General features: G+C 43.1%; 1 protein-coding gene across 2 annotated transcripts in view; it reads right to left on the bottom strand.

The window, feature by feature from the left end:
* The window catches only part of LOC140718199 (ephrin type-B receptor 2), a 443,811-nt gene that overhangs the window by 153,096 nt on the left and 262,845 nt on the right, over window positions 1-27,870 (bottom strand). For both annotated transcript variants that reach the window (XM_073031645.1, XM_073031646.1), the window contains exons 4-6: window positions 24,500-24,655; window positions 20,089-20,424; window positions 50-174 (exon numbers count right to left, since the gene is read on the bottom strand). In XM_073031645.1, coding sequence (XP_072887746.1) covers window positions 50-174; window positions 20,089-20,424; window positions 24,500-24,655 — 617 coding nt within the window. The remainder of the gene's footprint in view (window positions 1-49; window positions 175-20,088; window positions 20,425-24,499; window positions 24,656-27,870) is intronic.

Below are 27,870 nucleotides of genomic sequence, written 5' to 3'. Positions count from 1 at the left end.
AGATTGAAGATTGTTTACTTCCAATTACTCTAACTCCGAGATTACATACCTTCTCATAATACTGGAGCTCATAGTCCAGGATGACTCCATTGGGCTGGTCAGGATCAGCCCAGGACAGTGTAATGCTGTCCACAGTTCGGCTCACTTGGTGTATAAATGAAATTGGAGACGGTGCTGCAAAGAAAAATGAACATCTGATCAAACCCGCTGGTGAACGAAGAATCCCAGCACTCACGGAGCATAAGCACATTTGCACACAGTGACAATGATGATGCATTCCATCAATTACACCCTTGTTCGGGCTGTGGATCTAGGAATTAAATGGCTAGGAAATAGTTTCTGTTCCTTTTGACATACACACACTGGAGATGAACAAGTAGATTCCTTATAAACAGTTGTGAAATTGGACAAAGATAAATGATAACCAGTGACACAAGAGATTCTCCAGATGTTGTAAATCTTCAACACCACACTCAAAATACTGAAGGAACTCAATACTTCAAAATACTGAAGAAAACTCCATTTTCTGTGGAGGGAAATAAAACACATTTTGGACTGAGATCTTTCATCAGAACTTTATCAGCATGAAGAGCCTTGCCCCAAAATATCGACTGTTTATTTCTCTCCATAGATGCTGCCTGACCTGCTGATTACTTCCAGCATGCTTATTATATAAAAACCAGTGCTCCTGTTGTTCATACCAGGAAACCTACACTCAATCTCTACCAGCTGCTTCCTGACAGGAGCTGCATGAGAAGCTCCTATCTGCTACATCTTCACTTGGGAAGGGCAACTCAAACCTTTCAATATATTTCTCCATGTACAGTCAGCCCTCCTTATCCGTGAGGGATTGGATCTGGGACCCCCCGCGGATACCAAAATTTGTGGATGCTCAAGTCCCTTATTCAACCTGTCTCAGTGTAGTGGACATTAGGACCCAATGGAAGAGATCTGAATCCACAGTGTTTCTGTTACGAAAATAATCACGATAATGACTGAAAATTAAGTGGAAATAATAAAGCAATCGGAAAGATGTGAAACGCCATCGGTCATTGGAAAAGCATTAGGCTACGTCGGTCAACGATCGGAACAAATTTAAAGGATAAAGTGAGAAAGGCCCTGCCCCGATGAAAGCTACAATTATTACTAAGCAACGCAGTGGTTTAATTATTGGGTTTTGGGGTTTTGGGTCTTTGATCCTCCACATCAACCGGCATGGTGGAGAGCGCACTCGATAACGATCTGTCACTAGATCGAACTGGGGAACTTCCCGAGCCTGGCGCTGAAACATACATTCTTAAGTGTTTTATATTCATAGAAAGGTAAAATATATACTATATACAAAAGCAAACGTTTGACTAACTGACGCTAAATAATACCGGATGTACCTGTTCTGACTTACTTAGTAAGAGAACTTACAATTTTTTTTGATCCCGATCCATGATAACCCACGCACTTCCTCCCGTATACTTTAAACCATCTCTAGATTACTTATAATACCTAATACAATGTAAATGCTACGTAAAATAGTTGTTACATTGTTTAGGGAATAACGACAAGAAAAAAAGTCTCTACATGCTCGAACAACAAGTGCTGGAAGAGCACTTCCGGGTTTTCGCGATTCGCGGTTGGTTGAATTCGCGGATGCGGAATTCACGGATAAGGAGGGCTGACTGTATAATGGCTTCAGTGGAGGTGAAAGAATATAGAGATGAGATCATCTGTCCTGATTGGATCTGAGTTCTGAAAGGTTCCTCGTCACTGTGATGATCAGTGAGACAGAGATGTCAACACTCAACACTAATATGAATAGTACAAAAACGAGCTAGTGAATTTCAAGCAATGATTAAATTGAAAAGTAATGTTAGCAGATACTGTATGCATGAGATTAATATCAGAAGAGTGATCCCTTTAATTAACATCTCATTAATGGTCCTGTCACATGTCCCCTTGATTATTCTTATGGCTGCTCAGCTAAGTTCAAGTGTGTCACAATTTACATCAGTCAGGAAGTATCATCAGTCATTTAGTAGCTGAAATGTGCACATAGATTATCCCTCGGACAATCTACTTCAAGTTAAATCAGTTCCCTGCATATTTTACACATTAAAAGCAGGCACAAATGGATCTGGAGTAAGTTGGCAAAGAATAAGTCTATTGATCAGAAGGATTCAGATTATCCAACACCATTTACAGCGGGTGACGTTTCAGAGTCACAGAATTGTTCCAGCAAGAAAGAAGAGCATTTCGGGTTTCGGTCTGCCTTAGGTTAATGTAGGAAGGACCCAACTGCCCACTCCTACACCCTCCTCTCCCCTCTGCTGAACACTGCCAATTCTGTTTTTTCAGAAAACCACCCGGCTCCCTTTTGAAATCCACAATTGAATCTACCTTCACAGCTCCCTGGGTCACTTGCTCCTCTCACTCACCACCTGCTCCCTTGTAACCTCTCTAGTCTATACATGTGTCTATTATTCCTTGAAATATTTCAATATACTCAGGTAGTCCTCCCTGATATGTATTAGCTGTGTCTGACTTGGGTAAAGTCAGCTAAGGTTCAAAAATCAGAACAACTTTATAAATGGTTATTTTAAACTAAATAACATCACTACCTGAATGAAGCCAAACATTAAAAAATATCCTTAATGAAGAAACTTCAATTACATATAGGATTATCATGACAAATATGACATATCACAGAAATGTACCGTGCACTGTCCTAACAATTTTACTAAGCTTTCAATTCTTCAGTCTAAATGCATTCTTCAATCGCATGCAATTAGCTCTAACTCTGATTCTGTAAAAAAAACTCCCATGTGACTGTTCCTCCACACCAGGTTGATTTGCAACCTAACCCAACTGTTCTCCTGCTGTTAACTTTCACAGAAAGGTCACTTTGTTAGAGAGCAGTTTATCAGCACCAACAGAAGCTCCTGCCCTCCTGACGTTCCACAGACAGCCGGGAGAGCTTAAAGAGCATCCTGGAGGTTAATCATGTTTGTGAAAAAAAGACATTTCTTTGCAGATTGTTTAAATTTTGTTCATTTTACATTCCTTTAGCAAATGCATGCTGAGTAAGATCATTCAGGAAGCAGTTGCACACTTTCTTGAAGGTCACCACCTGCAGTCCTACCTAAACAGTGGTGCCCAGCTCTGACACAATACTCCAGTGTGGCGGAGAGCCCCCAGCTCTGACACAATACTCCAGTGTGGCGGAGAGCCCCCAGCTCTGACACAATACTCCAGTGTGGCGGAGAGCCCCCAGCTCTGACACAATACTCCAGTGTGGCGGAGAGCCCCCAGCTCTGACACAAAACTCCAGTGTGGCGGAGAGCCCCCAGCTCTGACACAAAACTCCAGTGTGGCGGAGAGCCCCCAGCTCTGACACAATACTCCAGTGTGGCGGAGAGCCCCCAGCTCTGACACAATACTCCAGTGTGGCGGAGAGTATTTTAAAGATTCATCCTATCTTCCTTGTATTTATACTACTTGCCTTTGTTCCTGGCTGCTTTCTTTAAACCACTTTCTCACCTCTCTGTCTCTTTCAATGACAAAGCAGATGTACATACTCTGATATCTCACTGCTCCTTTCCATCATAGAAACTGTGCCCTCTAATGTTTGCAACACGCACAAAATGCTGGTGGAATGCAGCAGGCCAGGCAGCATCTATAGGAAGAAGCACTGTCGATGTTTCGGGCCGACTAACTGAAAGAAAAGATAGTAAGAGATTTGAAAGTAGGAGGGGGAGGGGGAAATGCAAAATGATAGGAGAAGACAGGAGTGGGAGGGATGAAGCTAACATCTGGAAAGGTGATTGGCAAAAGGGATGCAGACCTGGAAAAGGGAAAGGATCATGAGATGGGAGGCCTAGGGAGAAAGAAAGGGGGAAGGGGAGCACCAGAGGGAGATGGAGAACAGGCTAAGAGTGATGGGCAGAGAGAAAGGAAAAGGGAAGGGGGGAAATAAATAAATCAGGGATGGGGGGAGGAGGGGCATTAACAGAAGTTGGAGAAATCAATGTTCATGCCATCAGGTTGGAGGCTACCCAGACGGAATATAAGGTGTTGTTTCTCCAACCTGAGCGTAGCTTCATCTTGACAGTAGAGGAGGCCATGGATAGACATACCAGAATGGGAATGGGACATGGAATCAAAATGTGTGGCCACTGGGAGATCCTGCTTTCTCTGGCGGAAAGAGCGTAGGTATTCAGCAAAACGGTCTCCCAGTCGGCATCGGGTCATCTGCAGATTTCCTCGTGTTTACTCCTCTAATGTTTGCTGCCTCTTCTCATCCCCCTCTTTTCAAATATGTCACTATATTTCTCAGCAGTAAATCTAATTTGCCTTCCTTTCCCTCACTGCCTAACCTTGTTTCTTTTTCAATTTCTCCTCACAGTTCTCTCTGCCTCCACTGTTTCCTGCTGACTTTGAAGTTGTTGAAGTCATCAGCATCATTGTACTTTAAGAAAGATCAATTTGAATAATGAGCAACGGACTGTAAGATACAGGAGCACAATAAAAAGGGCACTCGGGCTATCGAATCCACTCCATCATTCAATAATGGCTGATGGTTTTTCAACCCCACTCTCCTGCCTTTTCCTCATATCCATTAACTCCATTACCAACAAAAAAAACCTATCAAAGATCAAAGTTTAATGTAAATTTGTTATACCATCTACAGCCTTGAGATTCATCTTCTTGCAGCCACCCATAAAACAAAGACACACAATTGAATCAATAAAAACAAACACAACAAACAAACTCTACCTTAAAGACACTTAGTGACTTGGCCTCCATGGCCCTCTGTGGCAATGAATTCCACAGATTACCACCTTCTAGCTGAAGAAATTCCTCCTCATATCTGCTTTAAAGGGATGTCACTTTCTTTTGAGGCTGAGGTAAATCCTAGACTCTCCTATTAATGTAAACATCCTCTCTGTACCTACCCTATACAGACCTTTCAGCATCAGGAAGACAGTCATGGAGTACAGGCTCAGCGACATCTAAAGCTTTTCGTATACTAAGCCTTTCATTCTTGGAATTATCCTTGCGAACCTCCTCTGGACCCGCTCCTTTCCTTTGATATGGGACTCTATCAGTGAGTAACTCATCTCAGTGGAAGATAAAGCAATGGATACAAGGAACCTGAACAATAATCTCAGCTATACAGCAGCTTGGCACCAGAACATCAGCAGACCCACTGATCTGTTCTCACAGGCAATGAACTCAGCTTGTTGAGGCAGGGGATCTCCACAGGGGAATGCTCAGGTAATGGTTCCATCACAACAGACTGACTGCTTGTGACCAGATAAGCTAGGAGCAGACATAGGTCACATGTTACTCTAATTCCAAACACCGTGGTAATCTCTCATCACCACACCCCACCTCCCCCCAACTTTCTGATGAAAGCAAATCAAACTGGATCCCAAATTGGCTTTATGATCGTGGGCAAAAAGTGGTGGTGGATGGATATTTTTCCTACTAGCAGTCTGTAACCAGGGGTCGGTGTTGGGACCTTTGCTGTTTGTAATATGTATACCAATGACTTGGATGAAAATGTAGGTGGTGTGATTAGTTTGTTTGCAGACAAGACAAAAATTGGCGAGCCATAGATAGTGAAGTTGTCAGAAGGTACAGAGGGACATAGATGCTCTAGCGAGTTCAACGGACTAGCGCTAACTTAATCTGGACAAGTGTGAAGTCTCGCAAATTGGAAAATCAAGTACTGGCATACCAATGAGTATACGGCTTTGGACTTTGTGTTGCAGCTAAATAAAATATTGGTTAAACGCTCTTGTAGCATTATGTACAATTCTGGACACCACAATATCGGAAGCATGTGGTAACAACAGAGAGAGTGCAGAAGAGATTCGCCAAGATGATGCTTGGAATGGAGGGTCATCACATAGTAAGCCAGATACCAATCCCTTGGGATTTCCAAATGGTCGGCTTATGGGATTTAAGTTTTTGTCAGGGAGCTTGCTAGAGTGATCCAGCTGCAGACCATCACAGTGATACATCTACTAAATACAAGCTGTCCTGAGCCCCATAAACTGAAATTGGAATTAGAATTGGTTTATTATTGTCACATGTACCAAAGTACAGTGTCTGTCTCGCAAGAGGAAACCATTCACAAGTCTTATAGCAACCATTCTAGGACTTAGTGTTCTGTGCTTTCAGTCTTTTGAGTCGTCTGTCCAATGGAAGAGAGGATAACAGAGAATGTCTGGGGTGAATTGGGAACTTGATTATGCTGGCTGCTTTTCCAAGGCAGTGAGAAGTACAGGCAGAGTCTTTGGACGGGAGGCTGGTTTCTGTGATGTGCTGAGCCATGGCCACAACTCTCTGCAGTTTACTGTAGCTGCCATACCAAGGCATGATGCATCCAGATATAATGTTTCTATGGTTTATGGAATCCAATTTTATTGTACCAAATACAGTTACACACTTCTTTCTCTAATCTTAGTTATCTGTCAATTTTCATATAGTTCAGATAACAATCTATATTATTTCTAATTTGGTGCTAATCTCTCATACTGACCATATAGAACTCTTTTCTCCTTATCTCTCTTTCTGGCTATCCATCCCATAGGATGATGGTTCCTTTCAGTCAGTAGGGTTTCTACCCCACTCCTCAGAAAAGAACAGCGTGTGCGTGAATGGATTTTAGGTGAGTAGGGGGTTACACAGGTCCAGATCCACCCTCTCGACATCCCCTCCCGGATCCAGCAGCATGGTGGGGTCCAAGATGACTGGGGGATGTTCTGTTGCAGTGAATGGCCGACCAAGCTTCGATGCAAGGGCTGCCCTTTCTGCACTTCACAGCACGTGTTTACTAGATCAGTGGTCCCCAACCACCAGGCCACAGACCGGTACTGAGCTGCAAAGCATGTGCTTTGCAAAGCGAGGAAACAATATGATTTGGCGATATGAAATGATATGAGTCAGCTGCATCTTTCCTCATTCCCTGTCACGCCCACTGTTGAACTTGAACGCACGCAAGGTCATCAGCCGGTCATTAACCTACAATTATTCGATGAGTAAAAAACAAATGTTGCTTGAGAGTTTCTTTGGAAGAGGTACCGGGGGACATAAAAATCCTAACGATGATGATAACGCAGAGTCAGCTGAGGCCAAGACTGCAAAAAGAAAGAAAGCTTCCTTCAACAGAAAATATGACGAGTCGTACATAAGATATGGCTTTAATGCGACTGGTGTCCTGCACGCTCCAAGCTCCCTGTGTGTGATATGTGGAGACAAGCTGTCTAATGAGGCAATGAAGCCCTCAGATCTGCTTCGGCATCTTGAATCCAAGCACCCTGCACTTAAAGACAAACCAGTTGAGTTTTTTGAGGGGAAAAAACGTGAGCAAGCGGGACAGAAGCAAGTGCTGAGAGCCACCACCTCCACAAATGCTGCTGCTCTGAGAGCGTCGTACTTAGTGGCTAGCCGTATTGCTAAGGCTAAGAAGCCTTTCACTTTGGTGAAGAATTGATTCTGCCTGCTGCCAAGGAGATGTGCTGTGAACTGTTGGGAAAAGCTGCAGCTAACAAGATGACACAGGTTTCTCTTTCAGCTACCACAGTTTCAAGGAGAATCAATGACATAGCGGAGGACATCAAAGCACAGCTTTGGAATGGCTTAACGAGTCACCATGGTATGTTATCCAGGTCGACGAGTCTACCGATGTCAACAACAAGGCAATACTGCTGGTTTATGTGCGATATATAACCATAGAACCATAGAACACTACAGCACAGTACAGGCCCTTCAGCCCTCCATGTTGTGCCGACCCATATAATCCTTAAAAAAAAGTACTAAACCCACACTATCCCATAACCTCCATTTTTCTTTCATCCATGTGCCTGTCCAAGAGGTTCTTAAATACCCCTAATCTTTTAGCCTCCACCACCATCCCTGGCAAGTCATTCCAGGCACTCACAACCCTTTGTGTAAAAAAACTTACCCCTGATGTCTCCCCTAAACTTCCTTCCCTTAATTTTGTACATATGCCCTCTGGTGTTTGCTATTGGTGCCCTGGGAAACAGGTACTGACTATCCACCCTATCTATGTCTCTCATAATCTTGTAGACCTCTTTCAAGACCCCTCTCATTCTTCTACGCTCAAGACGATGTGCACGAGGATATGTTGTGTGCACTGCTGCTGCCAACTAACACAACTGGGGCAGAACTATTCAAGTCTTTGAATGACTACCTGTCAGACAAACCGGACTGGTCACTCTGTGTTGGAATATGCACAGACGGGGCTGCAGCTATGACTGGACAGCTGTCTGGTTTCACTACCCAAGTCAAAGGGGTTGCTCCTGAATGCCAGTCTAATACTGTGTCATATACAGGGAAATGCTGGCTAGCCGAAAAATGTCACCTGATCTTAACGGTGTATTTAGTGACATTGTTGAAGTTATCAATCACATTAAAGCAAAAGCCCTTAACTCACGTCTGTTTGAGCAACTTTGCGAGGAAATGGATGCAGAGCACAAACACTTCTCTTACACACTGAATTCAGGTGGCTATCAAGGGGGAGAGCCCTGGCCAGGGTTTTTGAGTTAAGAGAACCACTACTGAGATTTCTTTCAGGAAAAAAGTCACCACTTGGCAGCACACTTCAGTGACGAGGAGTGGATAGCAAAACTCGCTGATCTATGTGACATCTTCAATGAACTCAATTTGTCACTTCAGGGGAGAATGACAACTGTCTTCAAGCTGGCAGATAAGGTGTCTGCTTTCAAAGCCAAACTGGAACTGTGGGGACGAGGAGTGGACAGGGGCATATTTGACATGTTCCCAACATTAGCTGGGATTTTGGGAGAGACTGAAACTGCACCATCCTTCTCACAGCTGGTACGCAATCACCTATCTTCGCTGTTGACAGAATTCGAGCGTTACTTCCCAACCGCAAATGACCCAAGACGTGCAAAGGAATGGGTCTGTGATCCATTTGTGAATGTCCCCAGTGGATCATCCATATCAGCGTGGGAAGAAGATCAACTCCTTGAGCTTGCAAATGATTGTGAGCTGAAAAGTATGTTTGACATAACATCTCTGCCGGCATTCTGTATCAAAGTCAAGGCTGAAAATCCTGAGATAGCCATGAAAGCACTGAAAATGTTGCTTCCATTTCCAACATCATACCTCTGCGAAGAGGGATTTTCTGCAATGAATGCAACGAAAACTAAATTGCGGAATAGACTGGACATAAGAAACCCCCTTCAAGTATCGCTGTCTCCCATCACCCCTCGATGGGACCATCTTGTTGCAGGGAAACAGGCCCAGGGCTCCCACTGATTCAGCGATATTGGTGTGTTGCAATGATTTTATATGTTCATGCGAGGAAAATATGCACCGTTTAATATCCAAATGTTACTTAAAATGTTATGATGCTATTGACTTATCACTATATTCATGCGAGGAAAATATGCGCTTTGTCAATATTAAATTCATTAGATAAACCCTTTTAGAAACGAAATTGAGTGTATTAGCCACTTACAAGTGACTCATAGTTGACTTATCACCTATATTCCGGTCGTGATTAACACCCACCCCCACCTCCCTCCATCTGCCAGTCTGCAAGAATATTGTCAATATTAAAATGGTCCACAGTGCAAAAAAAGGTTGGTGACCTCTGTGCTGGATGGCCATTGACCCTATAAGAGGGTTCATCCACCCTTTGACAAGTCTTGTTTTTCATCCTGCAAGGTGTCTAGCCACCCTCCTCAGCAGACAAGCCCGGTGGGACAGTCGGTTTAGTCACCGACCACCCGACCATGCGACAGGTAGTACTGGGTTACATGGTACCAGTAAAACTCAGACGAGCGACCTGACTATAACAAATTACTTAAACAATCTACTGTTGGTACCACAACCAGTGACTGCATGCTTAAAGTAAACTACCGTAGATTCCGGACTACAGAGCGCACCTGATTAAAAGCCGCAGGCTCTAATTTTAGAAATAAAATCAATTTTTTAATTGTAAAGGCCGCACCGGATTTTAGGCCGCACCGCTACTTTTAAATATACATACGTATCGGTAACACAAATTACGTTGCATATACTTTTTTACTGAACAGCACGAACAACATTCCAATATCTCCTAGCGACTGGTAAAAATATATATACTGCAGCCTACCAGGAAAAGTTATTGATCGACTTTAACTTAAAAGCAGCGTTTTCGCTCGGGTCTAATCGGGTCTGACGCGCTTGCGCAATGCGATCGGGTCTAATCGGGTCTGACGCGCTTGCGCATTGCGATCGGGTCTAATCGGGTCTGACGCGCTTGCGCAATGCGATCGGGTCTAATCGGGTCTGACGCGCTTGCGCATTGCGATCGGGTCTAATCGGGTCTGACGCGCTTGCGCAATGCGATCGGGTCTAATCGGGTCTGACGCGCTTGCGCATTGCGATCGGGTCTAATCGGGTCTGACGCGCTTGCGCAATGCGATCGGGTCTAATCGGGTCTGACGCGCTTGCGCAATGCGATCGGGTCTAATCGGGTCTGACGCGCTCGGGTCTTGCTTTTCTTCGAGTATTTTCCATGTTGATGAGGGTGAGTACAAATGACTGATTTACAATAATTTAATTGTGAAAGTGCGCTTGATTTATCGTACAATTTCATTGGACCTCTGTGAACTACTCATCAATTTTATTGGTCTACTGTTACGAGGCAAAATGTTTACGAGGCGGCATGAAAAAAAAACCATGTATTAGCCGCTCTGGATTATAGGCCGCAGAGTTCAAAGCTGTTCAAAATGTGGGAAAAAAGTAGCGGCTTATAATCCGGAATCTACGGTAGATTAAAGTTCTGTTATTATCTAAGTAATTTACTAAAGTTCTAAAGAGTACTAAAAATCTCATGCTGATCGAATCATTAACAATCTGTACACCAATCTGTTCAGAACCCATCAGGAATAATAATGAAAAGATGATTGTAAATTTGATCTGAAGTACCATTGTTCCAACCTCTTCATACAGGTGTATGTTGTGAAGCAGGAGCAAGCCTTGACTCAAATGAACAGGAGCAGGAGTCAACTATTTGGCCCCTTACATCCACTCAGTCGTTAAATACGATCACTGTGGACACTGCTTTGTCTACCTTATGCACTTGCACTGCCCAGGTCCTTTGAACCTTAGTTATTATATATAGTGTAAACTTAACATAACACTGTTACAGCACCAGTGACCCAGTCTGTAAGGAGTCTGTATGTTCTCCCTGTGACCTTGTGAGGTCCTTGCTTTGATTTCCTCCTACATTCCAAAGGTGCACGAGTTAGTAGGTTAATTGGTCACATGGGTGTAACTGGGCAACATGGGGCTCGTTGGGCTGGAAGGGTTTGTTTCTGTACTCTAGATTAAAGAACAAAAGTATTACTAAAGGCAGAGAGTTCAGGCTGGACTCTTTTTGGTTGCAGAATGAATACATACTCACACTTCCTCTTGGGCAGTTAATTCAGGATCAGGAATGATTTACTTCCACTCTGATTCTCAGGTGTCTGATGAGGCCAGTGTGGAAACCCCAGGCACATCCATAGAAGGGGCAAGAAATGTCTGATGTGACTGCTGGAAAGCTAACTGGTGAGATGTTGTGCTATTTCCACTGATTACATGGGGCTTTGGTTCAGTCCTGGTGCAAGGACTTGAGGTTTTCAATTCTACCTTAAATGCTCTTTCTTCATCTGAGTACTCATATTAAATGCCTGTCAAAAGGGCAATGTTATGATAGTCTTGGGTAATATCAATATGCAGGTAGATTGGGAAGATCAGGTTGGTGCAGGATCCCATGACTGAGAATTTGTAGAATACCTACAAGTTGGCTTTTTAGAGCAGCTTGTGGTTGAGCTCACTTGGGGATCAGTTATTTGGGACTGGGTGTTGTGTAATGAACCTGATTTGATAAGGGAGCTTAAGATAAAGGGCTCCTAGGAGCCAGTGATCATACTAATAATAGAAACAGTTGTCCTGCTGAAGGGTCTCAGCCTGAAACATCGACTGTACTCCTTTCCATAGATGCTACCTGGCCTCCAGCATTTTGTGTGTGATACTAATAATAGAATTCACCCTGAAGATTGAGAGGGAGAAGCTGAAGTCAGATGTATCAGTATTATAGTGGAGTAAAGGGAATTTCAGAGGCAAGAGAGAGGAGCTGCCAAAGTTAATTGAAAGGGGACACTAGCAGTGATGATGGCAGAGCAGCAATAACTGGAGTTTCTGGAGGCAATTCAGAAGGCACAGGATAGACACAGTAGCAAGAAAAAGTTTGTGAACCCTTTGTAATTACATGTTTTTTTTCATTAATTACACCAACACCATAGCCTCATAACAACAGTGAAGCATGGTGGAAGGAGCATCATGGTTTGGGGCTACTTTGCTGCCTCAGGGCCTGGACAGCTTGCAATTGTTGAAGCAGGATAGAAAAAGCAGAATTAGTGGATATTGTGTACTTGAATTTTCAGAAGGCCTTTTACATGGTGTTGTACATGAGTCTGCTTAACATAGTAAGAGCCCATGGGATTACAGGAAAGATACTAGGATGGATAGAAGATTGGCTGATTGGCAGGAGGCAAATAGTGGGAGTAAAAGGAGCCTTTCCTGATTGTCTGCTGGTACTAGTTGTGTTCTGCAGGGGTCAGTGTAGGGACCGCTTCTTTTTATGTTGTATGTCAATAGACAATAGGTGCAGAAGTAGACCATTCGGCCCTTCGAGCCTGCATCGCCATTTTGAGATCATGGCTGATCATCTACTATCAATACCCGGTTCCTGCCTTGTCCCCATATCCCTTGATTCCCCTATCCATAAGATACCTATCTAGCTCCTTCCTGAAAGCATCCAGAGAATTGGCCTCCATTGCCTTCCGAGGCAGTGCATTCCAGACACCCACAACTCTCTGGGAGAAGAAGTTTTTCCTTAACTCTGTCCTAAATGACCTACCACTTATTCTCAAACCATGCCCTCTGGTACTGGACTCTCCCAGCATCTGGAACATATTTCCTGCCTCTATCTTGTCCAATCCCTTAATAATCTTATATGTTGCAATCAGATCCCCTCTCAATCTCCTTAATTCCAGCGTGTACAAGCCCAGTCTCTCTAACCACTCTGCGTAAGACAGTCCAGACATACCAGGAATTAACCTTGTGAATCTACGCTGCACTTCCTCTACAGCCAAGATGTCCTTCCTTAACCCTGGAGACCAAAACTGTACACAATACTCCAGGTGTGGTCTCACCAGGGCCCTGTACAAATGCAAAAGGATTTCCTTGCTCTTGTACTCAATTCCCTTTGTAATAAAGGCCAACATTCCATTAGCCTTCTTCACTGCCTGCTGCACTTGCTTATTCACCTTCAGTGACTAATGAACAAGGACTCCTAGATCTCTTTGTATTTCTCCCTTACCTAACTCTACACCGTTCAGATAATAATCTGCCTTCCTGTTCTTACTCCCAGAGTGGATAACCTCACACTTATTCACATTAAAAGTCATTTGCCAAGTATCTGCCCACTCACCCAGCCTATCCAAGTCACCCTGAAATCTCCTAACATCCTCATCACATGTCACACTGCCACCCAGCTTAGTATCATCAGCAAACTTGCTGATGTTATTCTGAATGCCTTCATCTAAATCATTGACGTAAATCGTAAACAGACTGTCAATGACTTCAATGACAGAATTGTTGGCTTTGTGGGCAAATTTGTAGACATTACGAAGGTAAGTGGAGTGACAGGTAGTGGTATGGAAGTATAGTGGCTGCAGATGGACTTGGACATATTAGGACAATTTGCAAAGAAATGGCAAATAGAATACTGTGTTGGGAAGTGTGTGGTCGTGCACTTTTGTAGAAGAAATAAAGATGTTGACTATTTTCCAAACGGGGAGAAAATTCAAAAATCCGAGGCACGAAGGGACTTGGGAGTCCTCATGCAGAATTCACTAAATGTTACTTTGCAGGTTGAGTCAGTGGTGAGGAAGGCAAATGAAATGTTGGCATTTATTTCAAGAGGACTGGAATATAAAGCAAGGGTTTATTAGGCTCTGGTGAGGCCTTACTTGGAATATTGGAAGCAGTTTAGAGCCTCCTTATTTAAGAAAGGATGTGCTGCCATTGGGAGAGTATTCAGAGGAGGTTCATGAGTATGATTCGGGAATCAAATGCTTATCGTATGAGGAGTGATTGATGACTCTGGGCCTTCACTCGTTGGAGTTTAGAAAAATGAGGGAAGATCTCATTGAAACCTGTCGAATGTTGAAAGGCCTAGTTAGAGCTAATGTGGAGAGGATATTTCCCATGGAGGGGGAGGCTAGGATGAAATGGTAGTGCCTCAGAATTGAAGGACATCTTTTTAGAATGGAGAGGAGGAGGAGGAATGTCTTCAGCCAGAGGTTGGTGAATCTGTAGAATTCGTAGCCACAGGCAGCTCTGGAGGCCACGTCAATGGGTGTATTTAAGGTGGCGGTGAGTCCTGATGAAGGTCTTGGCCTGAAATGTCGACTGTTTATTCCTTTCCGTAGATGCTGACAGGCCTGCTGAGTTCCTCCAGCATTTTGTGTGTGTTCCTAAGGTGGAGGTTGATAGGTTCTTGATTAGTCATGGTGTGAAAGGCTACAGGGAGAAGGCAGGAGAATGCCGTTGAGAGGGAAATGGTTCAGCCATGATGAAATGGTGGAGAAACCTCAATGGGCCAAATGGCCTAATTGTGCTCCTATGTCTTATAGTCTTGTAATCTTGTAAACTGACCATAAAATCCCATGCTCTGGTGAAGGCCAATATGCAAAAAACCTTACTCACCACCCTGTCTACCTGTGATACCACTTTCAGGGAACCATGTGTGTGCACTCCTAGGGTTCACTGTTCAACAACATTTCCTTGGCCATATTGTGAATTTATCTGAATTAAACTGCATTTACTATTCCTTACTCATCTCATGAAGATACTTCTCTAATTCCTGATAGCTATATTTACTGTGAAGTAATGGCATTGTTGTCACCACTATTCCCTGGCCTCAGATCCATGAAACAACCTCCTACCATCACCTTCTGCTTTCCATCATTGAGCTAATTCCATGTTCAAATAACCAGCTTCCCTGGATCCCATTTGACTTTCCTGAACACATTTGACAAACTCTGTCCCATCTAGATGAGACTTGGTTGCAGAAGAGGTAGGACTGACAGTTCAATATTCTATATTTCCGTTGTTTTAGACGTGACAGAGCAGGAGGGATAATAAAGGGATTCTCAGGCATCTGTTCAGGGACCCCTACTCAGCGATTTTTATAAATTACCTAAATGAGTAGAAGGGTGGGTTAGTAAGTTTGCTCATGACACTAAAGTTGGGGGTGTTGCGGATAATCTGGAGGGTTGGCAGAGGTTACAGAGAGACATCGATAGGATGCAGAACTGGGCTGAGAAATGGCAGATGGCGTTTAACCCAGATAAATGTGAAATGGTTCATTTCGGTAGGTCAAATTTGAAAACAGAACATAATATTAATGGTAGGACTCTTGGTGTGGATGATCAGCAAGATCTTGGGGTCTGTGTGTGTAGGACACAAAGCTGCTGCGCAGGTTGACAGTGTTGTTAAGTAGGTGTATGGTATGATGGCCTTCATCAACCATGGAATTGAGTTCAAGAGCCATGAGGTAAAGTTGAAGCTATATAAGACCTTAGTTAGACCCCATTTGGAGTAACTGTTTCAGTTCTGGTCACCTCACTACAGTATGGATGTGGATACTATAGAAAGAGTGCAGAGGAGATTTACAAGTATGTTGTCTGGATTGGAGAGTACCTTTTGAGAATAGGTTGAGTGAACTTGGCCTTTTCTCCTTGGAGTGACAGAAGATGAGAGGTGACTTGATAGGGGTGTATAAGATGATGAGAGGCATCGATCATGTGGATAGCCAGAGGCTTTTTCCCAGGGCTGAAAGGACTAACATGAGGGGACATAGTTTTAAGGTGCTTGAAAATAGGTACGTGTGTGGAGGGGTGGAGGGAGGATGTCAGAGGTAAGTTTTCCGCACAGAAAGTGATGGGTGTGTGGAATGCACTGCCAGCAACAGTGGTAAAGGTGGATACAATAGGATCTTTTAAGAGACTCTTAGATATGTACACGGAGCTTAGAAAAATAGAGGGCTCTGTGGCAGGGTAATTATAGGCGGTTTCTAGAGTAGGTTACTTTTTCGGCGCAACACTGTGGGCTGAAAGGTCTGTAATGTGCTGTCGATTTCTATGATTCTAAAGGAGGTGGGGTAGCGGTACTGGTCAGGGGAAAATGTCACGGCAGTGCTCCGTCAGGACAGACTGGAGAGCTTGATTAATGAGGTGTTATGGGTGAAACTGAGAAATAAGAAAGACATGACCACTTTAATGGGGCTATATTACAGACCACCCGACAGTCTGAGGCATTTAGAGGAACAAATTTGTAAAGAGGTCGCAGACTGTTGCATGAAACATAAGGTTGTTGTAGTAGGAGATTGTAACTTTCCACGTACTGACTGGAAATCACATAATTTAAAAGGACTAGATGGGATAGAGTTTGTCAAATGTGTTCAGTACAGTTTCCTTCATCAGTGCTTAGAAGTCTCAATGAGAGAGTGTGCGAAACTGGATCTTCTATTAGGGAATGACACAGAGTGGGTGACAGAAGTTTGTGTAGGGGAACACTGCATCTATTGAGAAATATACCTGAAATATAATCACTATGTATTAGCTATTTACTATTACAGGGGTGTCAAACTCATTTTAGGTCACGGGCCGGATTGAGCAAAATGCAGCTTCATGCGGGCCGGATCAGTCGGACGCGTGCGAACGCAGCTTTCGTTGCCTCCATTTTTTCAGCCTGCTCTCATGTGTCTCAGACTCTGCTATAACTACAAAGTGTTTCACTTTACAAATTCCGTTTCTTATGAAGAAGACTGCCGAATAAACACTAAAAACCCTGAAAACCTGTTACCTGAATAAACTCAGCATTAGCCATATCATACGCCATAGGCGCTTCGATTACTGGGGCCAGCTTTAATACTAATTAGACATTATCTCGCGGGCCAAAGATAATTCCACCGTGGGCCGGATTTGGCCCGCGGGCCTTGAGTTTGACATATATGCTATACTATGTAATCACTTCTAGGTACTGAATATTAATATGTATTATTTTACTAGACACATTTTGCTATGTATTGTTTTAACTAGATACTTTGTACTCTCTTAGCTGCATACTGTGGCAATTACAGAACACCTGTTTAGCTAGCAGCACTATTAGCTGAAATGTACCCCATGTATTACACTCAGCCTTTGTTTAGTAAGAGATAACGGTGGCGGACAGGATGGTGCGAGCAGGAATGTAATATGAGGGAGGTTGTCTGGAAAACATAATCTTGGCCAGGAATAAGGCCCCAATGCGAACGGGTGAAAAATAATGGTGGCGCACCGAGGGCTAGGCAAGAGCGATTAATTAGTTAATATATAGATGATATGCAATTAAAAATTGATTGGGTATGCTGATGAAACCGAAATGTAACTGAGATAAAAAATTACTATAAAGAATGCTGTACACCGGAGCTCGGTGGGCTTTCGGTGACAAGTTCATTGATTGCCTCAGCCTTTGTTTGCAAATAAAGGTTTAATTTTCTTGAAGAATTGTCTGTGTCTCCAGGTCATTTCAAGTAACCACGACACAACCAGTGACAATAATGTCATTAGTTTCAAAGTAAATATGCAAGGAGATAGGTTTGGTCTACAGGTTGAGATTCTAAATTGGAGAAAGACTAATTTTGATGGTATTAGGAATGATCTGGCAAGTGTGGACTGGGACAAGCTGTTTTCTGGCAAAGGTGGAAAGTGGGAGGCCTTCACAAATGAAAACAGATGGGGGGAGATCTTAAATGAATTTTTCACATCTGTATTTACTCAGGAGATGGATACAGAGTCTATAGAAGTGAGGCAAAATGGCATCAACTTCATGGACCTTGGTCAGATTACAGAGGATGAAGTGTTTGCTACCCTGAGCAAATCAGAATGGGTAAATCCCCAGGGCCTGTCAAGGTGTTCCTTCTGAAAGTGCAGAAAATGCCAGGGCCCTGGATGAGATATTTAAAATATCCTTTGTGACAGGAGAGATACCAGGGGATTGGAGGATAGTCAGAGTTTTTCTGCTGTTTAAAAAAGGCTCAGAACATAAACCATATAATTTAATTAAATTATAGGTTAGTGAGTCTGATATCAATTGTGGGAAAGTTATTGGGAGGTATTCTAAGGGATCAGACATTTGGAGAGACAGGGACTGATTAAGGGTAGTCAGCGTAGCTTCGTGTGTGGTAGGTCATGTTTTGAGATTTTTGAGGAAGTTACCAGGAAAGTGAGTGAAGGCAATGCAGTGGATGTAAGACATTTGATAAGGTCCCGCATGGGAGGATGGGCAAGAAGGTTCGGTCATTCGGCATTCAAGATGAGGTAGTAAATTGGATTAGACATTGGATTTGTGGGAGAAGCCAAAGAGTGGTAGTAGAGAGTTGCCTCTCTGACAAGAGACCTGTGACTAGTGGTGTGCTACAGGGATCGGTGCTGGGTTGTTTGTTGTCATCTATATCAGTGATCTGGATGACAATGTACTTAACCAGATCAGCAAATTTGTGGATGACACCAAGATCGGGCTGAAAAATAGCAAATGGAATTTAATGCAAACAAGTGCAAAGTTTTGTACTTCAGTACCAGGGTAGGTCTTATACAGTGAACAGTAGAGCACTGAGAGTGTGGTAAAACAAAGGGATTTGGCAATACAGCTCTCTAATTCTTTAAAAGTAGCATCACAGGTAGATAGGATCATAAAGAAAGCTTTTGGCACATTGGCCTTCACATATCAAAGTATTGGGTACAGAAGATGGGATGTTATGTTGTAATTGTATAAGATGGTGGTGAGGCCTAATTTAGAATATTGTGTGAAGTTTTGGTCACCTACCTACAGGAAAGATGTAAATATGGATGAAAGAGTACAGAGTAAATTTACCAGAATGTTGCTGGTTCTGGAGGACCTGAGTTATCAGGAAAGATTGAATAGATTATTACTGCATTCTTTAGAATGTAGAAGATTTAGAGGAGATTTGATAGAGGTGTACAAAATTATGAGGGGTATAGATAGGGAAAATGCAAGCAGGCTTTTTCCACAGAGGTTGGGTGGGACAACAACTTGCGGTCCTGGGTTAAGGGCAAAAGGTGAAAAGTTTAATGTAACTATCCATGCCTGAATTCATCTGCACTACCTGACAAAAACCTTGCATTGAAATATATGCAATTTAATCCAACAGATTCCCCATGCTGTCAGACACGCTGCAGCCTTTCTTGACTACTGACCTTACTGCCAGTGATGACCTAAAATTTCCTCAGTGCATTGCGTTCCAACTCAGCAGTGTGCAGTTTGTAGTCAGGCCTACTCCACCAGCTCTAACAAGTCACCACTCCATTGTCCTTGCTTATTCTCTTACATGGCAAAGTCCTGTTGGACAAAGCCAGTGAGTTCCTCAACCACAAGGACGTATGCAGGGGAGAAGCTCTGCTGAGCAAAACCTGCCTATAAAATCCCAAATTATCAGAGAGACCTGGCAAAGCTGGCTCTCAATTTGGATAATACATGCAGAATTATTCAAAGAACTTATGGAAAGACTACCTGATCAAGCCAGGAAAATTAATAAATAAAAGCTAGAATATTTAAAAATGTAACATTTTTTAAAATCCAATGAATTCAAGCAGTATAAACAAAATCTAAAAATACCCTTGGATTCTCAGAGCTTTCCCTTTCAATGAAATCAGTGGAGAGATTTCCCTTCATCAGATGCAACAAGACTGCTGAACTCCAGTGTCACAGTCAGAGTCTCCACACAAAATCATTGTGCTGATCATTCTGGCAAGAATGCAGCAATGGAATAGTGTTGTATAAAATGTAACAGGCAAAAAATAAAGAACCAAAACATGAACTTTAGGAAGCTGCTGTGCTAGATGAAGGTTAGTGCATCTCTTTCAAGTTATTCTAATCACAGAGGTAGGAACTACCCACATCTGCACATTAATGAATGGAAAATAACAAGTCCCTTACCAGCTTGATTAGTGGTAATATTGATGGATGCAAAGCTGGGTGAGTAAGGACTTTGATCGGAGACTCCATTCACAGCTTGGATCTCAAAGGTGTACTGTGTGTGTGCCAACAGATCGCTGATGTAAACGTGCGGCTCAGCCAAGCCCAGCTGACGTGGAACAAACTGCACATGATCCCCACATCGAGTACAGCGTCCATGTCCAGATTTGCAGGTCTTGCAGATCACGTTGTAAACTACATCTTCCCTGCCTCCTGTCTCGCGTGGAGATGTCCATTCCAGGTTCAGGGATGTTTCATTTACACTGGAAATAACAGTCTGCGGTTCAGATGGCGTTGCTTAGAAAAGATAAAGGTAAAATGATTGGACTCACATAACACATGTTATAAAAACAAGACTGAAAAGCAATCGTACTTAACATTTTTTCTACTATTTCTACAACATAACAAAATTCCTCTTCAAGAATGCATTCAGTGTATATTCTATGTTAAGAAAATGGTTGAGCAAAGAAGGCAGCCACTTGGCTCACTTTGTCTGTGCAGGACACCAGCTTCCTCCCCCACTTCCTGCAAGTTGTTTCCTGAAGGCCATAGGGAAACTGCATCCACCACAGGGTGTTCCAGATTTCAGCTACACACTGCTCATGCTCCTCACGTAAAACTTCATTTTCTCCCTTTTAATTTATACTAGTGACCACTTGTATCTGAACCTTCATCAGAGACCAGTTTCCTATTACACACACTCCAGACCACTCATCATTTTATACTCCACCCAATCTCCCCTCAGCTTGCTCTTTTGTAAAGAACAATCCCTTCCTCTCTAACGTATCCATGTACCTGCAGTCCCTCATTCCAGGAACCATTCTTATAAATTTCCTCTCGATCCTCTCCAATATCTTTGCATCCTGCTGTTCATGAGATGACCACAACAGTAGTGCTGGATATTGCAGCTGAGGCCAGATCAGTGTCTTCTGAAGGTTTTGCATTCTACTAATAAAGAGTTGAGTGTGCTTTCTTGTATCCTCTGTGCACCCACACACCCACTCAATCATACAGCATCTCGTTTAAAATATTATCTTTTATGATGTAGACACAAGAGGGTGTAGATGCTGGAATCTAGAGCAACACACAAAATGCTGGAGAAACTCACCATGAAAGGCAGCACCTGTGGAGGGAAATGGATAGTTGATGTTTCAATTTGCCTATCGTCACAACAGGTCAACAGCAGATACCACCATTGGCTCACACTCAGCTCTGGAACATCTGCACAGTGAAGATGCACTCACTGACTACAGCTCAACGCTATTATCTCCAGATCTAATCACTAAGCACCTAGACCTGGGCCTCAATACTCCCTTCTGCAACTGGATCCTTGATTTCCTCACTTGTAGACCCCGGTCAGAGCGGATTGGCAACAACATCTCCACAATAACCATCAGCACAAGTGTACCACAAGGCTGGGGGCTTAGCTCCCTGCTCTACTCACTTTATACTTACAGCTTTGTGGCATGTCTTCTAAAGCTTTAACAGACTTCTATAGATGCACAGCGCAGAATATCAATGTCCAAAAACCGAAAAGCTCACATGAAGTGGTGGACACAGCCCAGCCTATCGCAGGCAAAGCCCTCGCAACCATTGAGCGTATCTACCTGAGTGCTGCCACAAGAAACCAACATCCATTGTTAAAAACCCCCACCATCCAGCCCATGCTCTCTTCTTGTTTTTGCCATCAAGAAAGAGGTATAGAAGCCTTAGGTCCCACAACATCAGGTTCAGGAACAGTTCAACCCTATAACCATCAGGTCAGTGAGATAACTTCACTCACTTCAACTCTAAATTGATTCCACAACCCATGGACTCACCTTAAGGACTCTAAATCTCATGTTCTCATTGTTTATTTATTATTTGTCCAGTTTTTCTTCTTTTTGCACATTGGGTGTTCATCTGTCTTAGCTTGTGTGTAGTTTTTCATTGATTATATTGTACTTCTCAGTTCTACTGTGAATGCTGTGGAAAAGTACTTCACTTGTAGTAACAAAATGGAACCTGTATTGTATCAGAATGCTAGGCTAATTTTGTTCATGCAACATTATGCCGATGGACCTTGAGTGTATGACAAACTGAAGAAAGACAAATGGATGCGTTACTGTTAGAATGCCAAGTACACTGATAAGCAGATGAACAGAGTATACCCTGTCCTTGTACTGGCATGGGTAGCCAACACTTGTGAATAAAGGAGTGATGATGCTGTCTGTTTTTTCAAAGCTATCACCAGCTCTTGTGAGGTGCTAGTCTTCCCTTGCTGCAAGTAAAATAAATTTGCTTATGATTTATCCACTCTGAGTTAATTGTTGTTTGCCCTAAGATGTAGTGAAAAGGTGTTTGACTATGCCTGCAAGTAAATGAATTGCAAGATGGTATACTGTGACATAAAAGTAGTTTGATAAAAAAAATTACCTTGAACTTTGATGTTTTGGGTCAGACCCTTCACCTGGATTGAAAGAAAGAGGGTGATAACCAGTATAAAGAAGAGAGAGAAAGGGGTGGTCCAACAGCTGGTAGGTGATATGTGGATTCAGGTGAAAGTAGTGACAGGTATGATGTCAGAAAGTGGGAAGTGACAAGTAGAAGTGACAAATGGCTGAAGATGATGGAATCTGATAGGTGAGGATGGTCCAGCATGGAATAAAGGTGGGGAGGTGAGCCAGTGGCAGGACTGTGTGGATGGTGGAGGATGGAGAGGGTGGAGGGGAAGGAGATAGAGTGATGAGGCCCAGTTGGATCAGGAGATGATAAAGAACATAAAAAGGGAGAGGGAGCAGTTACTATAAGTTTGAAAGTTTGATGTTCATGCTGAATATGCAAGTTATGAGGTGTTGTTCCTCTACACAGATATATTTTCCTGTTGAATACAGGTGTTTCTGACAGCTGGATGGCATGGTTAGCACAACACTTTTCAATACGAGTGACCCAGGTTCAATTCCTGCCACGGTCTGTAAGGAGTCTGCACGTTCTCCCCGTGACTGTGCGGGTTCCTCTGGGTGCTCCAGTTTCCTCCATGCTCCAAAAGACGTTCCAGTTGGTAGGTTCATTGGTCACTGTAAATTGTCCCACGTTTAGGCTAGGACTAAATTGGGCAATTGCTTGGCAGCGAGGCTCGAAGGGCCAGAAGAGCCTATTCCACGTTGTACGTCATTAAATAAGATAAATAAATAATCACTGGCTCATTTGATCTTGAATAACAAATGAACAATAACTATGGACACGTCACTCCACCTAGAGGATAGTGAATCTCTAGCTGCAGGGTTAGGGACAGATCATAAGGCATTTAAAACACGAGACAAATTAACTTCTGGAAGATTAGGGATGAGGGCATATAGCAGAGAAGAGAGAATTGAGCTCTGAGCCAAAACTATACAGAATGACACACTGTATTAAGGGACCAAGAGACCTACTTTTGCATGCTCTCATGAGGTGTTTTTTTTTTAATGATGTCCCTCCCCAGATTGGAATCAATGCCTCCTTTCTCTCCTTCCTGCTTTCCCTCCATTCTCTCTCATATCCCTCTCTATTCTCCCTCCTTTACACCACCTTGGACCTTTTAATCTCTATTCCTCATTCTTTCCCTCTCCACTATAGTTACTCTCTTTTCCCTCTCCATTCCTATCTTATTCCTGAGTTATGATATCACAGACTGTATAAACTCAAAAACTTTTGGAAAAAATAAATCACTTTCCATGTACCCTCCTCACAGTAATCAGACACCAACATCCCATAGGAACATAGGCTGTTAGTTTCATTACAGGATATCACTTTTGTTGCTTTGGAAATCACTTCCGTTCATACTTGTCAGTTTCCCACATTGCAATATTGTGGGGGTATGGTTACCCTATAGAGTGATTCAGTGTACATTCCAACTTTTGGGCAAAATTGACCTATGAATGTCTGAAAGATAGCTGTTAGTTATACACACAAAATGCTGGCGGAACGCAGCAGGCCAGGAGAAGCGCTGTATCTGTGCCTGGTCTGTAGATCACTATTTTCATTAATCTGGTAACTACAGCTGGACTTTTTTGGTGGCCACAGGTCTCTTTCACTGCTGATGCCAGGGGTATTTGGATACTGACCACATTTATCTATAGAGTGAGTGTGGGTAGGTTTGTTTGAACTGTTAATTAAAAGTCTTGTTTTAATCTATTAGGCTCATGGGCTGTGTGTTAATCACAGCTAGTCTCTGTGTCTCTGAGTTCAGTCCACATCTTTCAGACTGACAGGGCTATTTCAGCTCTACCCCTGTATCCCCCCACCACCCCAACCACATATCTGAAACTCTTTGTCTACAATGTTTGTGTCTCTGAGTTTACCTGGGTCTTCTCCTCGTTTACACAATAGAAGATTGTTACAGTGAACTTACTGGTACAGGGCATGTCATGCGGATCGGAGTCTGAGCGATAGTATCCATTCCGGCAGATACAACTTGTAGCCCCTTCACTGGTGGTCCGGCTGTTGATTGGACAGGTCAGACAGAGTTTGTCTCCTTGGAGAGGCTTAAATGATCCCAATGGACAGGCTGAAAAACAGGGGAAAATGTTAGAAAGGAATAGAAAGTGTGGGAAGTGGGATTAAAGGGAAAGACAAAGGAGAGGAAATAATAAATTGGGATGGAGGAACAATGGAGGGAAGAAAGAATGAATAATAGCAATGAAAATGCCAAGGTAGGACCATCTGTATGCCATTCCATAACTGTTTGAAACATCCCTATTCCCTGAAGTGCAACCCACTGACGCACCACTACTTGGCTGCTTACATACTCTGGAATACTGGGCCCAGCAAAACTGAACATTCCAGGGTGCTTTGTAAAGTCAGTTTAGAGAGGATATTCAAATTGAATTGCTGCAAAGATCTATGACTTATTCTAACATCTGACTTGCTCTATCCAGATGTTTTATATTAAGGAACAAAACAAAAAAAATCATGATCATAAGGATCAGGCATTGATGATGTCTGAATAAATTCTCTCAGACTGTCAGATTCACAAGTTCCCAAGCAGCCCCAGGTGCTGTGATCATTACTCACGTTTTTGATATAATAGTTATCAGCAAGAGGATGAATTCTCACTCATGGGAATACCCTAACTTAGCACGGTACCCCTGTATGTGCACCTTCAGACTAATCCATGCTCCCCGCATCTTGAATATTTGGATTTAAATCCTAATCACACAATTTTTGTCCATTGTAACCCTGTCCATTACCCAAACTTCAATAAATTTAGGGATAGTCTGATTTGCTCACAAAGAAGCTGAAATTTGTTTGTTCCAACAGAATCCTGATGTCCTAAAGCAAAGTTAAGATGACCCTCCATAACAGTGGAAAATGTGTCTCTTACTTCAGTTCATCCTGATCTATTGTCATTCCCCAAAAATTTGAACTCTGCTAATGTATGAATATGAATCACAGGCATTCACCAGAAATCTCTTACATGGTTTACTGACACTAGAAGAGGGCTACATAGAGGCTAACACTGTCTCTCAGGGATCAGAATCTTATATTGGAAGTGCCCCTACCAGCATCACTGGGCTCCCTCAGTCTCATTTCCCTCCATAGATACTGTCTGACCTGCTGAGTTCCTCTAGCATTTTGTGTGTGCGTGTGTGTTTTTAAGACACTTGCAGCATGGTTACAGGTCCTTCCAGCCCAATGAGTCTACACCACCCAATTACACGCACATGACCAATTAATCTACTAACCCACACGTTTTGGAAATGTGCAAAGAAACCAGAGGAAACCCACGGGGTCATGGGGAGAACATACAATCTCCTTACAGGCAGTGGTGGGAAGTAGTGCTGCTCAAGATTTCCAGCTTTGGCAGAATCTCTTCTGTCTGTAAAGCCCCATCTGCCAGTTTGGGATACAATTGTGCAGCTTCAGCTCCAAAGCCAACCTCTTAAAGAGACACAAATAACTGCTGGAGAGTGCTTCCCACAATCTCTTTGACCTCCTGCTATCAGACAGAAGGTACCAGAGCACAAGACCCAGATGTGGCAAGCTGGGTAACATCTTCTTCCCCCAAGTTGCCTGCCTGAGTGCCCTACTGTCCCCCACCACTCCCGACTTGGAGCACACTTTCACCCTGCAATGGTCACTTTTCACCTTTTATTGCTGCTGTTTCAAATATTTATACAACTGCTTAGTTTATTATAATATTGTCAGTAACATAAAACTGTCTTACATGAAAATGCACCTCACACTTTCTGTAAGCCTGTCTGTCTTCACATCATGCTATTTACCAGTGCAGCTAAATGCACATACCAAATCCAATCATTCCTCTGCACTTGAGGAAGGAGAGAGAATGCGTCTGGGTAACCTCCCTAACATAGTGAGGAGAAGGAAACTATCAGATGTAGCAGACTGGAATGATACTGAGGTCATTGAACATAGAACAGTACAGGCCCTTCAGCCCACAATGCTGGACCGACCCTTAAACTCTGCCTCCCATATAAGCCCCCGCCTTAAATTCCTCCATATACCTGTCACCTAGTCTCCTAAATTTCACTAGTGTATTTGCCTCCACCACAGACTCAGGCAGTGCATTCCACGCACCAACCACTCTCTCAGTAAAAAACCTTCCTCTAATATCCTTCTTGAGGCAACCAGAACTGGACACAGTACAGGTGTCCCCCGTTTTTCAAACGTTCACGTCACTTTATGACAACTCGCTATTACAAAAGACCTACATTAGTTACCTGTTATCACTAATAGAAGGTGTTTTCACTGTTATGAAAAAGGCAGCGCATGCCGAGCAGCCAAGTTCCTCCCCTGGAACTGCATTCTAGTTGGTATTGCTTAAACACGTGCCTGTGAGCATCTGTGCTTTATGTCGATTTATTTTGTGCATCCGTTAGCAAGGTGAGTTCTAAGGTATCGGAAAAGCCTAAAAGAGCGCGTAAGGGTGTAACACTTAGCGTAAAACTAGACATAATAAAGTGTTTTGATTGTGGTGAACTAAGTAAGGATATAGTGAGTTTAGTTAAGGGTTTGTGGAAGTTGACGAAGATGATGTTGAAGAGGTTTTGGCATCCCATGACCAAGAACTGACAGATGAAGAGCTGATGAAGAGGAAAGGATAACAATTGAAGCTGAACGCAGTAGCGAACTGATGAAAGTGAAGTCACCCAGGAACTGAATATGAAGCTATTGCGTGAGATTTTCGCTGCGATGGACAACGCTGCAATGATTGCATTTTAATTTTGAAAGGGTACGTAGGTTTAGGGCATAGTTGCAAGATGGTTTGAGTGCCTACAAAGAACTGTACGATAGAAAAATACGCGAGGTTAAGCAGTCAAGCATACTGTCGTTTTCCAAGCCTTCCACATCAGCCACATCAGACGGCAAGCCTCAACCTTCAACATCAAGGCAGGCAGGCATAGAAGAAAGTGACCTGCCTGCCCTGATGGAAACAGATGATGATGAGATGACCCCCCCCCAGTCTCCTCTACCTCCCACCATCCCAAACTTTGACGACTCAGCCTAACACACCATCAGTGTCCTCACTGTCTTCCCGATTCTGGTAAGTGAAACTACACTGTACAAACATTATTTCTACTTTATATGGGCTGTGTATTTTTATGTGTTATTTGGCAGCTTCATAGTTTAAAGGTTACTGGAGAGAGAGCTTCTGCTGAGAGTGTTTGCGCCGTGTGTTTCTGCCGTGAGTGCTGGCATGAGATTTTCTTACGGCAAACAGTGCTGCAATAATTGCAGAAAAGTATTCCTACTTTATATGGC

The sequence above is a fragment of the Hemitrygon akajei genome, chromosome 29 (genome assembly GCF_048418815.1).
Source record: "Hemitrygon akajei chromosome 29, sHemAka1.3, whole genome shotgun sequence".
Classification (NCBI taxonomy): Eukaryota; Metazoa; Chordata; class Chondrichthyes; order Myliobatiformes; family Dasyatidae; genus Hemitrygon; species Hemitrygon akajei.
This window is presented reverse-complemented; position numbering and strand designations above follow the sequence as displayed.